This window comes from Oncorhynchus mykiss, chromosome 11, assembly GCF_057628025.1.
Source record: "Oncorhynchus mykiss isolate SJ-2025 chromosome 11, ASM5762802v1, whole genome shotgun sequence".
In the NCBI taxonomy this organism is placed as follows: domain Eukaryota; kingdom Metazoa; phylum Chordata; class Actinopteri; order Salmoniformes; family Salmonidae; genus Oncorhynchus; species Oncorhynchus mykiss.
Window position 1 is genome coordinate 11,119,850 of NC_143032.1, and position 15,841 is coordinate 11,135,690.

The 15,841-nt window shown below is 41.2% G+C and overlaps 1 protein-coding gene across 21 annotated transcripts in view; it reads right to left on the minus strand.

Annotated features, from left to right (window-relative positions):
* LOC110535260 (lethal(3)malignant brain tumor-like protein 4) overlaps positions 1 to 15,841 on the minus strand; it is a 127,315-nt gene that overhangs the window by 43,086 nt on the left and 68,388 nt on the right. For all 21 annotated transcript variants that reach the window (XR_016484360.1, XR_016484359.1, XR_005034557.2 and 18 more), the window contains one exon: positions 5,931 to 5,998. Coding sequence is in view for 11 of the 21 variants with exons in the window: in XM_090189377.1 (XP_090045503.1) it covers positions 5,931 to 5,998 (68 nt within the window). In the remaining 10 variants the exon portion in view is untranslated. The remainder of the gene's footprint in view (positions 1 to 5,930; positions 5,999 to 15,841) is intronic.

The following is a 15,841-nucleotide window of genomic DNA, read 5'->3' on the forward strand; positions in this document are numbered from 1 at the left end:
AACAAGATACAGCTACAAACTAAACGGAGTTAAATGATTCCAGTCTGCCGTGAAGCGTTCATCCATGTATATGGGCAAGAGTCTAGCTACATTTTCAGATACGTTTCATTTTTATTAGTTAGCTAGGAAACATTGCTTGCTGGCTAGCTAGCTATGATCTGTGTAGTAATATTATTTGAATCAGAAAGCCATTTGCATTGCTAGTTGAACCTAGTTTGTTAGCGTTAGCTACCTGCAGATTCATACTACAGCTATGACAACGTTTGAACTTGGTAGTAGTATGAGTTTGGATTATGCCGGGTCATTGTTTAGCTAGGTAGCTATCTACATGTCTAAACAAAAGACTCCACATTGGCCGGATTATTACATGACCCATCAAATTAACCAGGTGTGTCTGGGGGGTGATTACGGCCATCTATTGTATTTCATGAAGATGTGTACATGTCTTGACAATAGTGACCCATCCACTTAGCTAGGTGTGGCTTGGGGGTAGTTATAGCGGTAATAATGGTAAAATATTCATAAAAACTTTCTGTTTTTGATATTGCTACTATGCAAGTAACCACTACAATGTACCGTTTACACCTTCTGTATCCTGTGCAAGTCACAAATAAATGTTGATTTTATTTGATATAGGTGCTTACCACATTGCCTCACATGTGAATCCTTAAAGAGATGGGTGAGGCTAATGCTTAAGAGAGTGTGAAGGATGCCAAATGGGTGTAGACAAAGAAGAGCTCTCCAGTAGGTACCAAAACATTCAAGGGCCATTTTCTCAGAAGAAGGGTTACAAGTTAATTCACTTTCAAAGCAGAATTATGTCCCATTGTTCCTCAACTGCAGTGTATGATATAACATTTTGTAGTTCGGAGTCTCTACTTTCATCCAATGTAAAAAACACAATTTCAAATTTTGCTACATAAGACCGAATCGAGGAGGACGGTCACAGATGGGCAAATAAAACTCATATGGAATAAAAAAGGAAAGTTTCACATCTTCCTAAGTCTGAGGCTGGTTATAGGGTTGAATATTTTCCCGGTATTTTAGAAATGTTCCTTACCGAGAATAAATCACTTTTCTCCCGGATAGCCCGATATTTCCCGCCAAAATCGGAAGAGCCATTCGAAAGCATTATAAAGCATTATAAAGCATATAAGTGTCTGGATTTTATTAGAGCTTTGATCAACATGACAATTCTAAACTGATGCTACCTGAGCCTGATGAGCCCTATATTAAATACATTCAATGAGAACCTACATTAACATTTAATAAGCCCAAAAAAGCCTATATGATTGTGCCGTTATCCAATACATAGCCTACATATATGATATGGGCTACTGCACATTGCACATGACAGAAAAAGCCCATAGATATAGCCCATAGCTATATGCTATCTTTGGTAAATAAAGGAAACTAGCTCCAGCAGGCTAATCTTTTTTGGGTGTAAACTGCATTACTGTACTGTATTATATGGACAGGAAGTACACACATCGTTCAAACCATGATAAAGCAGAAGAGAACATGCCATTCTGGTGCAGCACATGCGGCCTACGAAGTTACAAGTGTATAGGCTAGCGAATTTGATTTTAATTTTGAAATATAATAGGGCCTATTTATAATTAGTAGGCTGACGCATATATAGCCTACCTTTCATAATATTTCCCCTAATGTTATTAGCCTACCTCCTCTTTCTCTATTGTTGCTTCATTCATTCCCTGCTATCAACAGTTAAATGAAATACGTTTCGTTGTCCTTATCTTCATCATTCTAATGACATCCTTGAATAATATAGGACTAGAATTAGATGCAGAATGCTTTCACTTCTCTTCAATAAGATTGAATGGTTATGGGTCTGAATAAATAACTGCTATATCCTACAGCCGTTCGCTCTTCTTTCAAACTACGCGTGAGTTCTATTGGCTGCTGTATTTAACATTCAGCAACAAACAAAAAGAGTGATTGTGTTCCACTTCGAATAATCTATTGGTTTAAGAAATACTAAAATAAATAAATAAATGTCCAGCAAGCTATTCCAGTCTACCTTTTCCTGCATGGGATTCCAAGAGCTAAGGATCATTTTAAAAGGAGAGGCCAGCGGAGCTCAGGTGCTTGCGTATTGTGCAAGAGACAAAGCCTATGTTAGAAGCTTATTATGTAATAACCAATCATTAATTAGCTACAGTATATACAGTGCATTCAGAAAGTATTCAGAACCCTAGACTTCATCTACATTTTGTTACGTTACAGCCTTATTCTAAAATGGGTTAAATAGTTTCCCCCCCTCATCAATCTACACACAATACCCCATAATGACAAAGCAAAAACAGGTTTGTAGAATTTTTTGCATAAGTATTCAGACCCTTTACTCAGTACTTTGTTGAAGCCCCTAAGGCAGCGATTACAGCCTTGAGTCTTCTTGGGTATGAGGCTACAAGTTCGGCACTCCTGGTTTGTCTTGGCTGTGTGCTTAGGTTCGTTGTCATGATGGAATGTGAACCTTCGCCCCAGTCTGAGGTCCTGAGCACTCTGGAACAGGTTTCATCAAGGATCTCCCTGTACTTTGCCATGTTTATCTTTCCCTCGAGCCAGACTAGTCTCCCAGTTCCTGCCACTGAAAAACATCCCCACAGCATGATGCTGTCACCACCATGCTTCCCCGTAGGGATGGTGCCAGGTTTCCACCAGGTGTGACACTTGGCATTCAGGCCAAAGAGTTCAATCTAGATTTCATCAGACCAGAGAATCTTGTTTCTCACGGTCAGAGTCCTTTAGGTGCCTTTTGGCAAACTCCAAGAGGGCTGTCATGTGCCCTTCACTGAAGAGTGGCTTCTGTCTGGCCTTTCTACCATAAAAGCCTGATTGGTGGAGTGCTGCAGAGATGGTTGTCCTTCTGGAAGGTTTTCCCATCTTGACAGAGGAACTTTGTAGCTCTGTAAAAGTGACCTTACAGAGCCTTGGTCACCTCCCGAACGGAGAGAGGTGAGGAGAACAGAGAGAGGTGAGGAGAGATGAACGGAGAGGAGAACGGAGGAGGTGAGGAGAGGAGAACGGAGGAGGTGATGAGAGGAGAACGGAGAGAGGTGAGGAGAACGGAGGAGGTGAGGAGAGGAGAACGAAGAGAGGTGAGGAGAACAGAGAGAGGTGAGGAGATATGAACGGAGAGGAGAACGGAGGGAGGTGAGGACAAGAGAACAGAGAGAGGTGAGGAGAGGAGAACAGAGAGAGGTGAGAGAAAATCTAGAAGAGAAATCTCCGTGCCCTCTGCGGTCTGTCACCTGTCGGTGGCAGCGGGCGGGGCTCCACCACACATCACTCTCTCCCGTTCTCTCTCTCTAGCCACGGCCGAATCAAAGTGACTGAAGTAGTCCTAACAACAACCAAACGCTACCTTCACACCTGTCACTGTATCACAGTCTGTCACATCTGACCCTTTCAGAAGGGATTTCAGCTATGAGAGAGTCCACGGGTGGGGTGATCCGGCAAGTCTATTCTGTCAACTTGCCATCCGACAGCTGATGAGAAAAATAACAAAACATTTAAAAAGAGGAAACAAATGACAAGAATGGGCATTTCTGCTGCGGGGAGTGAGAAGTATGAGATTCCTGCGTATTCTTCAGTTTAATTTCTCTTTGTGTGTTGATCTCTCACCATCTTATCACATTGTCAGTACAGAATGTACTAAATTAAATCCAGGCCCCAGAATCAATCCTCCACAGTAGAGTAAGGATCAGTTTGTTCAGTGAGGCAGCAGAGAACAAACCCATGGCAGAAACAATTGGGGCCTTGTGGCCTGGAGGTAAGGCGAGTGTGGTGTGTGTGAAAGTGTGCGTGTTTGGCTCTCTGTGTGGGTGTGTTTACTATATGTGTGTGTTTGGCTCTCTGTGTGTGTGTGTTTACTATATGTGTGTGTTTGGCTCTCTGTGTGTGTGTGGGTGGTCTGGCTGGCAGCTGCTCCGGCCGTGGCAGTAATGCGTTCTGTCGTCACACCTAGAGCTCTTTCCCCTCCTCTTATCATCCTCACAGGAAGGGCTGCTGTCGCGGGAGCTAAAATTAGTATCGCACTCTGATAGGCCGTAGGAGAAATGCACTCGGCCCGAAAAGGGCTCCATTCAGGCGACGCCGTGTTTCTTTTTCCTTGGTAGAAACTGACAGCGTAACAAAGAAAAAGGCACACGTGCACATACACACTAACCCCCCCCCTACTTCTCTCCTGCTGACTGCGATTCAAAATGGGCCGTAGGCTCTGTTTTCCATGGAAACCACCCACCAATTCATAACAATCAATGAAGTTATCCGATGAAGGAATCTAGATGTTGTTGGGCCTCAAAATTGCTGAGTAGTGAAAAGAAAAACCTACAGTGTATTCGGAAAGTATTCTGACCCCTTGACTTGTTCCACATTTCGTTAGGTTACAGCCTTATTCTAAAAATGACCCCTCATCAATATACACACACACACACAATACCCCATAATGACAAAGTGAAAACAGGTTTAGACATTTTTGGAAATAGTCAATTCAATGGTACATTCAATTGATTGGACAGGATTTGGGAAGGCTCACACCTGTCTATATAAAGGTCCCACAGCTGACAGTGCGTGTCAGAGCAAAAACCAAGCCATGAGATCGAAGGAATTGTCAGGACTGAGGCAAAGATGAACAGAGCAAAGTACAGAGAGATCCTTGATGAAAACCTGCTCCAGAGCCCTCAGGACCTCAGACTGGGGAGAAGGTTCACCTTCCAACAAAACAACGACCCTAAGCACACAGCCAAGAAAATGCAGGGGTGGCTTCGAGAAAAGTCTCTGAATGTCCTTGAGTGTCCCAGCCGCCAGAGCCTGATCAAACATCTCTGAAAAGTACTGAAAATAGCTGTGCAGTGACACTCCCCATCCAACCTGACAGGGCTTGAGAAGATTTGCAGAGAAGAATGGGAGAAACTCCCAAATACAGGTGTGCCAAGCTTCATACCCAAGCAGACTCGAGGCTGTAATCGCTGCCAAAGGTGCTTCAACAAAGTACTGAGTAACGGGTCTGAATACTTATGTCAATGTATATTTTAGTTTAATAATTTATCAATTTGCAAAAGATTATAAAAACCTGTTTTTGCTTTGTCATTGTGGGGTATTTTGTATAGATTGATGTGGGGGAAAAAACAATTTAATCCATTTTAGAATAAGGCTGTAACGTAACAAAATGTGGAAGTAGTCAAGGGATCGGAATACTGTCTTAATGTCCTGTATCTAAAGGTTTGCGTTTTACTTGAGGTTTTTGAACCACTCTTGAACTCCATTACACATGTGCTCACAGTAATCAAAATGAGTGATTGCGGGGCCAGGTGATCCAGTGACTCATGACTAATACTGCCTTTCTACATGAAAACGACCAATTTCACAGAGAAATTGCCCCGTAACAACCGTGACTGACATCTAATACCTCAAGTCAAATTGGGTCTCCGACCCTCCAGTGATGTATATTGCTTGTTGGCAAAACCAGCCATCTTCGTAGAGAGCAACTACCTTTCAAATGCTATGCAGCAAGCAAGCTGCTTATACAATTAAAACCGGTCACTGGCTGAATCGCTTTTGGTGATGAGACTTAACTTGAAAAAGGGCATTCTGACCCCGTCCAGTGGTATAACAGAGCACAGGATTAAGTGTGTGTGTCTGTGTGTAACATGTTTTCATGTGTATCTGAGCTATTCCTCGTACAAGCAGAAATACAATCGCTATGACGCGTTTTGCATCATATGAACATACGATACTCCAGAGAGCCAGCGAAGCGAGGGAACGCATCCAAATGATGACAGCACATCGCTAATACCAATTAACGACAACCTGTGAACCATCTACCCCAGCTTTTTCAATTGAAACTCAGCCCACTCAATGAGGAGGAGGGGGAGAAAGCTGGAAATGGCCAAATCATGCCTTACCTTCGATCATGCTATTCAAGTCAATCTCTTCGTCCTCTTCTTTGACTCGCAGATATTTAGTTGTGAGTCTGGAGAGAAGAGAAAGAGAGAGAGAGGGGGAAAGAGAGAAAAAGAAATAAAGAAAGAGAAAAAGGAGAGAGAGAGAGAGAGAGAGAGAGAGAGAAAGAGAGAAAAAGAGAAAGAAAGCAAATATTATTTTACAGAGGAAGCAATTCACTTACAGGGCCAGCTTTGAAGAGGACCTGCTTTTAGGTCATAACAAAGGAGTGAATATACCCCTGGGATGGCTTACATCAAAGTACAGTATATCGCCATGATGAGAAGGCCTTACCAAGAAAACCTTCCAAAATGACTTATTCAAGGCAGGGGTTGGAGCACTTAACAAAACAAGCAGATTGATTTCTTTTAGCTCACTTTAATCCATTGTCCAGGATAAAAACCTGACTGGCGTTTCGACATCAAGCTGACGTTTCCCTCAGAGTGACCTGACCATGGCACTTAGCTCCTATGTATAGCCTAGTGGCCCATTGAGACAATAATAAGAAAATAATAATAATAATAATAATAATAATAATAATAATAATAATATGTTTAGGTAAATGGCACAAAATAATACTAATAAAAAAGTACATAGGTGATATTTGGGTGTCAGTGAATCTGGAGAGACACAGAGACCCTCAAAATCAAGGCAACAACACTATAGAATGAGGACAGAGAAATATCCTTGTTTAGCCCCACAGTGGTCACCAACATTTTCTGAGTCAAGATCACTTTGAGTCAAAATGCAAGCCGAGATCTACCGCTCTGATTTTTATAACATGACTTAAAAAAATATAAGCCTATGCAAAATTAACCAATTATAAACAGTACTGTAACAATGATGTTTGTGCAGTAAGCTATAGGTCCAATACATTTTCACAGCATACTGGCTTTGCTGGAATTTACCTGTCAATGCATTGTTTGGGGATTTAAAAAAAAGTATATTTCAAAATTTGAGGTAGGCTATATGATCACACCGGTAATAGATCCATTGTTGTATTACTTATTACACAGCTGAATGAGCATACATTTAAATAATTCGCTTTTTATTTTACTGGGCTGGTGGTGACTGCATCTGATGGTCCGTCTCAGCGGAGGGAGAGCGCAGCAGACTGAGGGTCCGCCTCTCAACATCCCTCCGCTCTCCCTTTCCTCCACTGACACTGACCAAAAAGGGACACCGTCTTCCAGCTGATGGCGAAACTCGATTAGCACCGCATGATTTCTGCCTCACGCACAAATTCATGTTGTTACTCCGATGAACAGAGAAAGTGAAATATTCCTCGATATTAAAAAAGACCCAAGCCGCTAATAATAACACAAGTCTACAGAGACACGTTCCTACTAATTCATTACTGCTGCAGTGCTTGTTGTAGCGCTGAGTGGAAATAGGAAGAACGGGAATTTTATGGTTTATAAAAGTGTTGACAATGCTGAGTAAGAACTTAAACATGAACTCACTCATAAAAACAGCAGCTCTTTGCTGAAATGCCTTGGAGATCGACAATCGCGATCGACTTGACCACTGGTCTAAGGAGTACTGCCAGATCTATAATTATTTTTCTGAGGTCTTGGCTGATTGCTTTTGATTTTCCCATGATGTCAAGCTAAGAGGCACTGAGTTTGAAGGTAGGCCTTGAAATACATCCACAGGTACACCTCCAATTGACTCAAATGATGTCAATTAGACTATCAGAAGCTTCTAAAGCCATGACATTATTTTACAAGCTGTTTAAAGGCAAAGTCAACTTAGTGTATGTAAACTTCTGACCCACTGGAATTGTGATACAGTGAATTATAAGTGAAATAAGGAATTGTCCGTAGAGCTCCGAGACAGGATTGTGTCCAGACAAAGATCTGTGGAAGGGTACCAAAACATTTCCGAAGCATTGATAGCATTGATAGTCCTCAAGAACACAGTGGCCTCCATCATTCTTAAATTGAATAAGTTTGACTTTTCCTAGAGCTGGCAGCCCGGCCAAACTGAGCAATCAGGAGAGAAGGGCCTTGGTTAGGAAGGTGACCAAGAACCCGAAAAAGCTCCAGAGTTCCTCTGTGGAGGTGGGAGAATCTTCCAGAAGGAGAACCATCTCTGCAGCACTCGGAAGTCACTCCTCAGTAAAAGACACATGACAGCCCACATGGAGTTTGCCAAAAGGCACCTAAAGACTCTCAGACCATGAGAAACAAGATTCTCTGGTCTGATAAAATCAAGATTGAACTCTTTGGCCTGAATGCCAAGCATCACGTCTGGAGGAAATCTGGCACCATACCTATGGCAAAGCATGGTGGAAGTAGCATCATGCTGTGGAGATGTTTTTCAGTGCAACGGACTGGGAGACTAGTCAGGATCGAGGGGAAGATAAGAGAAAAGTACAGAGGGATTGATGAAACCTGCTCCAGAGCACTCACGACCTCAGACTGGGGAGAAGGTTCACCTTCCAACAGGACAACAACCCTAAGCACACAGCAAAGACAACGCATGAGTGTCTCTGAATGTCCTCGAGTGGCCCAGCCAGAGCACGGTCTTGAACCCAATCTAACATCTCTGGAGAGACCTGAAAATAGCCTGTGCAGTGACGCTCCCCTTCCAACCAAGACAGAGCTTGAGAGGATCTGCAGAGAAGAATGAAGAGAAGAAACTCCCCAAATACAGGTGGGCCAAGCTTGTAGCGTCACACCCAAGAAGACTTGAGTCTGTGATCACTGTGAAAGGTGCTTCAACAAAGTACTGAGTAAAGAGTCTGAATACTTACAGTACCAGTCAAAAGTTTGGACACACCTACTCATTCAAGGGTTTTTCTTTATTTTTTATGTTTCCTACACTGTAGAATAATCGTGAATACATCAAAACTTTGAAATAACACATGTGGAATCATGTAGTAACCAAATAAAGTGTTAAATCAAAATACATTTTATATTGACGACTCTTGGCATTTACGTAGTGCTTATGAAGCCTTTATAAGATGGACATGGTTTAAAGTGGGACAGTTTTCTCAACGAGAAAGACCTGGACCAAGGTGTCTGTGGACAAACTACAGCAACACATCATTCAGGTGCACGCTTTCAAAAAGTTACGGCTACTGCAAAATTCTCTCGTCTTGTCATTTAGCTGCGAAACGTCTTCAATTACATGCTCAGAGGCAGTAGAATGAATGCATGATGCCTGGCCTGAATATATCTGGTGGCGCGATTGAGATTAGAGGGCCGCATCACTGTAGCATAACTAGAAAGGACACGGCTATGTACACATGATGACATTGACTTAAATAGGAATGTCTGTCTTAGTAAATCTATGGAGCATAACTCTATGGAGCATAACTTTGAATGCGTATCCTCCAAAAGGCATAACACCTGTCTGCTCCACTTCGGAGAAGTTCCCTCATTGTCATCTCCTGTCAGACAGTGATTTAAAGGAGATTATACTGAGCCTCTGCCCTTCTTCCTGGATGACGTTACTTCTACAAGAGGATATTGACAGATCTAGAAGCAGTCAGAGACCATAACTGAATCCCCAATCAAATCTACTGCAAATGTCACACAGAAAAGGAAATGTTAAACCCTGCTGTTTGTAGGTAGATCATTTCTGAAAATGATGTGAAAATAATTGTTGGACTGCTATCTCCTATGTAAACATGCAGTGCAAACTATTGAGAACCACTGAAAGGATTTTAATTCAGACCTTCAGACTACTGTATTGCCACCTCTTCTAGTGTGGGACTTACGTCTTCAATAATAAAGTGAGATAGTGAAAATATTTTATCGTTTGAATTGGTTACTTAATCCCAAAAGATTTTAGAGTGGCCTAACCTTAAATTCCCACAGTAAGAAATAACATTTTGAGTTGGCCAATTAATGTGCAGAAATTGCATGATGACTCATCCTGAATTTAATTCCGCTACAATATCGACCGCTCCATACATTTAGTCTGAAAACTGTTGTCCCGAAGTCGTTTGTGCTAATGCCAAAAGTGGAGTTGGACCAGAGCGATATGGCCTGGGTAGTCAGGCTCGTGCAGAAAAGCCATATACTGGCTTTGAGAATGGCCTGACTGTCAAAATGTCCCGTACAAATGTTTTGTAGTCAGTGTGCAGTATGACATGCAATGCTCTGAAAGAAGAGTTGGCTACAGCACATACAGTACAACAGTGGTCACCAAACCGGTCGAACGCATTCTCTCCATAATTTCTATTAAAAAAAAAACCACACCTGTTACAGATACAGGTATCCTGTGTGTATTTCTTTTCTCTCCTTCTCCCCTTACAGGTGACAATCATCATTCCCCAATCACATCCCCTTTCCCTTGGTTTAAAAACCCATTCAGTTGTTTTCTCTGTGTCTCAATCTCTCTCTTTGAGCTCTCGTTTGTTTACTCCTACATGTCACTTTGTCCCACTTGTGAGTATTGTTTTGGTTATGGTGTTTGACTGTTTGTTTGATGGTGGGAAAAGGGGGTACCAAGACATGTCGCCCATGGGCATACACAACCCGTAGGAATAATTTGTCTAAATACCCTAGTTAGAACTGGGCGGACCACCCACTGTATTTTATTGGTTAGTTAGCTAGCTGTTGTTGAAGCAGGTAGACTAGCTTAGCTTTGTTTTTGAATACTTGTGATTTTTTTCCTTGGGTCCAGCTCAGCCCCTTTTCCTGCCCCCCCTTTACCGTGTGTTTAAAAATAAACCATGAGTGTTTTACGGTAATTTAGTTGTGGTTTTTCGTTCTCACTGTTACTTTTTCACTATTATACTTTGCATGAGTTATGCTACGGGTCTCGTTGCCTTCCCCCCTAGACTGCAGGGCCAAAGGGATTCGTAACAGAAGTGGGGGCTCGTCCGGAATCTGTCTTTACGGACACCCATGCCGCTCGTGTTATAGTGGTCTAGTTCAGTGTTGAGCGTCATAGCTTATGTAGCATTAGTGTTTGCAATTTGTTGGCTATTGTGTAGTTGTTCAAAATTGATACTTTTGATTTGAATTCCTTTTTGGATAACCCTACGAGGGAGGTTTTCGACAAATGTCGTCGAGTTGATTTACTGACCTTGGCTGACCATTATTCTGTATTGATTCCGCAGAGTTAAGTTAAAGCGGAGGTTAAGCAACTAGTGTTAAATGTTTTGTTGGAAGAGCAGGTGCTTGTGTTACCGCTGCCTGAGCCTACTACCCCTGTAGGGGATGTTGCTGCTCCTCTAAGCCCGTTGGTGTCTGAGAACGAGGGCGAGGCTAAAGCTTTAGACACGTTTTGATCCCCTCTCCCCACAGTCAACCGGTGATGCCAGGATGTCCGTTCAATACAGTTCCAACTGGAGACGGAAGAGAGAGCCGATACAGCCTTGCTTACTTATTTAGCACTGTTGGCGGTAGGTGCACTTGATTCGGCTTGCTTTTGGACTCAGAAACTGATCTTGACTGAGGAAAGATTGGTGAGCCCTGCAGTACAGGTATGAGACAAGACTACTTCAGATTAGAGGTCGACCGATTATGAATTTTCAAATGCCGATACCGATTATTGGAGGACCAAAAAAAAGGCAGATGCCTATTAAATCGGCCAATTTTTATTTTATTTATTTGCAATAATGACAATTACAACAATACTGAATGAACACTTATTTTAACTTAATATAATACAAAAATAGAAATAATAATGAAACGTTCAATTTGGTTTAAATAATGCAAAAACAAAGTGTTGGAGAAGAAAGTAAAAGTGCAATATGTGCCATGTAAGAAAGCTAAAGTTTAAGTTCCTTGCTCAGAACATGAGAACATATGAAAGCTGGTGGTTCCTTTTAACATGAGTCTTCAATATTCCCAGGTAATAAGTTTTAAGTTGTAGCTATTATAGGAATTATAGGACTATTTCTCTCTATATCATTTGTATTTCATTAACCTTTGACTATTGGATGTTCTTATTGGCACTTTAGTATTGCCAGTGTAACAGTATAGCTTCAGTCCCTCTCCTCGCTCCTACCTGGGCTTGAACCAGGAACACATCGACAACAGCCACCCTCGAAGCAGCGTTAGCAGGCAATACTAATGCATGGCATTACCTATGCAGAGCAAGGGGAACAACCACTCCAAGTCTCAGCGCGAGTGATGTTTGAAACGCTATTAACGCGCACCCCGCTAACTAGCTAACCATTTCACATCGGTTACACCAGCCTAATCTCGGGAGTTGATAGGCTTGAAGTCATAAACAATGCAATTCTTGAAGCACAATGAGGAGCTGCTGGCAAAACGCACAAAAGTGCTGTTTGAAAGAATGCTTACGAGCCTGCTGGTGCCTACCACCGCTCAGTCAGACTGCTCTATAAAATCATAGACTTAATTATAACCTAATAACACACAGAAATACGAACCTTAGGTCATAAATATGGTCAAATCCGGAAAATATCATCTCAAAAACAAGATGATTATTCTTTCAGTGAAATACAAAACCGTTACGTATTTTATCTAATGGGTGGCATCCATAAGTCTAAATATTCCTGTTACATTGCACAACCTTCAATGTTATGTCATAATTACGTAAAATTCTGGCAAATTAGGCGGCCCAAACTGTTGCATATACACTGACTGCGTGCAATGAACGCGATATTGCCTGCTAACCTGGATTTCTTTTAGCTAAATATGCAGGTTTAAAAATATATACTTTGTGTATTGATTTTAAGAAAGGCATTGATGCTTATAGTTGGGTACAGTCGTGCAATGACTGTGCTTTTATCGCAAATACACTTTTGATAAATCATCCCCCTGCGTTGCATCGATTATATACAACGCAGGAAACGCTAGATAAACTAGTAATATCATCAGCCATGTGTAGTTAACTAGTGATTATGATTGATTGTTTTTTTATAAGATAAGTTTAATGCTAGCTAGCAACTTACCTTGGCTTACTGCATTCGCGTAACAGGCAGTCTCCTCGTGGAGTGCAATGTAATCAGGTGGTTAGAGCGTTGGACTAGTTAACTGTAAGGTTGCAAGATTGAATCCCCCGAGCTGACAAGGTGAAAATCTGTCGTTCTGCCCCTGAACAAGGCAGTTAACCCACCGTTCCTAGGCCGTCATTGAAAATAAGAATGTGTTCTTAACCGACTTGCCTAGTTAAATAAAGATTAAATAAAAGGTGTAAAAAATGTTTGTTTTTTAAAATAATAATAAATAAAATTGAAATCGCCCAAATCCAAAAATACCGATTTCCGATTGTTATGAAAACTTGAAATCGGCCCTAATTAATCGGTCGACCTCTACTTAAGATTATGACACTACATACAGTACCAGTCAAAGGTTTGGACACACCTACTCATTCTAGGGTTTTTCTTTATTTTTACAATTTTCTTCTATTCTGTAGAATAATAGTGAAGACAGCAACACTATGAAATAAAAAATATGGAATCATGTGGTAACCAGAAAAGTGTTAAACAAATCAAAATATATTTTATATTTGAGATTCTTCAAAGTAGCTACCCTTTGCCTTGATGACAGCTTTGCACACTCTTGGTATTCTCTCAACTAGCTTCATGAGGTAGTCACCTGGAATGCATTTCAAGCAACAGGTGTGCCTTGTTAAAAGTAAATTGTGGAATTTCTTTCCTTCTTAATCTGTTTGAGCCAATCAGTTGTGTTGTGACAAGGTAGGGTGGTATACAGAAGACAGCCCTATTTTGTAAAAGACCAAGTCCATATTATGGCAAGAACAGCTCAAATAAGCAAAGAGAAATAACATTCCATCATTACTTTAAGACATTAAGGTCAGTTGATACGGAAAATGTCAAGAACGTTTCCTCAAGTGCAGTCCCAAAAACCATGAAGCACTATGATGAAACTGGCTCTCATCAGAGTATAAGATCACTAGAGTTAGCAGCTTCAGAAATTGCAGCCTAAATAAATGCTTCACAGAGTTCAACTAACAGACACAGCTCAACATCAAATGTTCAGAGGAGATTGCATGAGTCAGGCCTTCATGGTCAAATTGCTGCAAAGAAACCACTACTAAAAGGACACCAATAAGAAGAGACTTTCTTGGGCCAATAAGCACGAGCAATGGACATTAGACCTGTGGATATCTGTCCTTTCGTCTGATGAGTCCAAATTTGAGATTTTTGATTCCAACCCCTGTGTCTTTGTGAGACGCAGAGTAGGTGAACAGATGATCTCCGCATGTGTGATTCCCACCGTGAAGCATGGAGGAGGAGGTGTGTGCGTGGGAGTGCTTTGCTGGTGACATCGTCAGTGATTTGTTTAGAATTCAAGGAAACACTTAACCAGTATGGCTACCACAGCATTCTGCAGCGATACACCATCCCATCTGGTTTGCGCTTAGTGGGACTATCATTTGTTTTTCAACAGGACAATGACCCAACAGACCTCCAGGCTGTGTAAGGGCTATTTTACCAAGGAGAGTAATGGATTGCTGCATCAGATGACCTGGCTTCCACAATCACCAGACTTCAACCCAATTGAGATGGTTTGGGATGAGTTGGACTGCAAAGCGAAGGAAAAGCAGCCAACAAGTGCTCAGTATATGTGGGAACTCCTTCAAGACTGTTCAAAAAGCATTCCTCATGAGGCTGGTTGAGACAATGCCAAGAGTGTGCAAAGCGGTCATCAAGGCAAAGGGAGGCTACTTTGTTTAACACTTTTTTGGTTACTACATGATTCCATATGTGTTATTTCATAGTTTTGATGTCTTCAATCTATTTTTACAATGTAGACAATAGTAAAAAATAAAGGAAAACCCTTGAATGAGCAGTTGTGTCCAAACGTTTGACTGGTACAGTAAAAACATCATGTACAGTAGCAGCTGTACTTTTGAATTGAGCCTGAAATCGAGGCACTAAAGGCAGTTCCCATGGAAGAAATGTCAGTATTTCCAAGACTGGCCCGAGACAGAAATAACCTTGAGGATCAGCCAAGTTGAGCAAACACCATCCCAGAGGAATAGTTTGTTGATGTTTCATAATATGCAAATCAGCTCAAAGAGCAGCAAGTTCATGACTTAAAATTCTCCAGGGGTCTCTTCTCCCCCCCAATTTAAAGTTGAGTCGACAAACATCCAACGATTAATGAGACGAAAAGAGGGCGAGGGGGTAGGACGGCCCAGGAAACTAATCAACGATTCATTATATATTCATTTTTTTAAAAAATGTAAACAAACGGATGAATGAGGGTGGTTCTACCAATTCTGTACCTTTTGAGAAGTGTAACTTGGTATAAAAAAAAACACATTTGATTTCACCTAATTTGTACACTGTCATAAATAGCATATGTCCAAAAAAAGTATAAAATCCCATCAAGATGTTAAGTTAAAAAATGACTATTGTAAGTGCCCATTAAGTGCCAAATAAGAGCAAACGGGGCTGACCCTAACAGAGTTGATGATTTCATCTTAAATCAGCCATAAATCCTATTGTGACAGGGGGAACGGAAGCTTGTTGTGTGCAACAGGGAGGGGCAATTGAATGCGAGCTTCATAAAAATGTTGAAATCGCTAAAAACATTTCTATCCTGTCTATCTATGGGTATCATAACACACCCGAAAATGGACAAAAAGAGTAGAACCAGCTCACCTACTTTTACACTATGGTCTCACTATTACATTTTCAATGTTTCTTTTGAAAAAAAATATTTTAAAAGGACTAGTTTCACCACATTAAAACAAGAGTTCAGTTCAGGTAAAAGTTGACCTTTAAAATGAGGCACAGACGTAAATGAATCACTCATCACATTAAATACATTATAATCTTCAGAAATGACTCTGTCAAAGCAACAAAAAAAACTTGCGCTTTATAATGATGGTAAAAACTTTGAGACGTTTTGAAGCTTAAGTGGGTTAAAATCTTCATATAAGTCACAGAGGGTACACAGAGGGACATGTC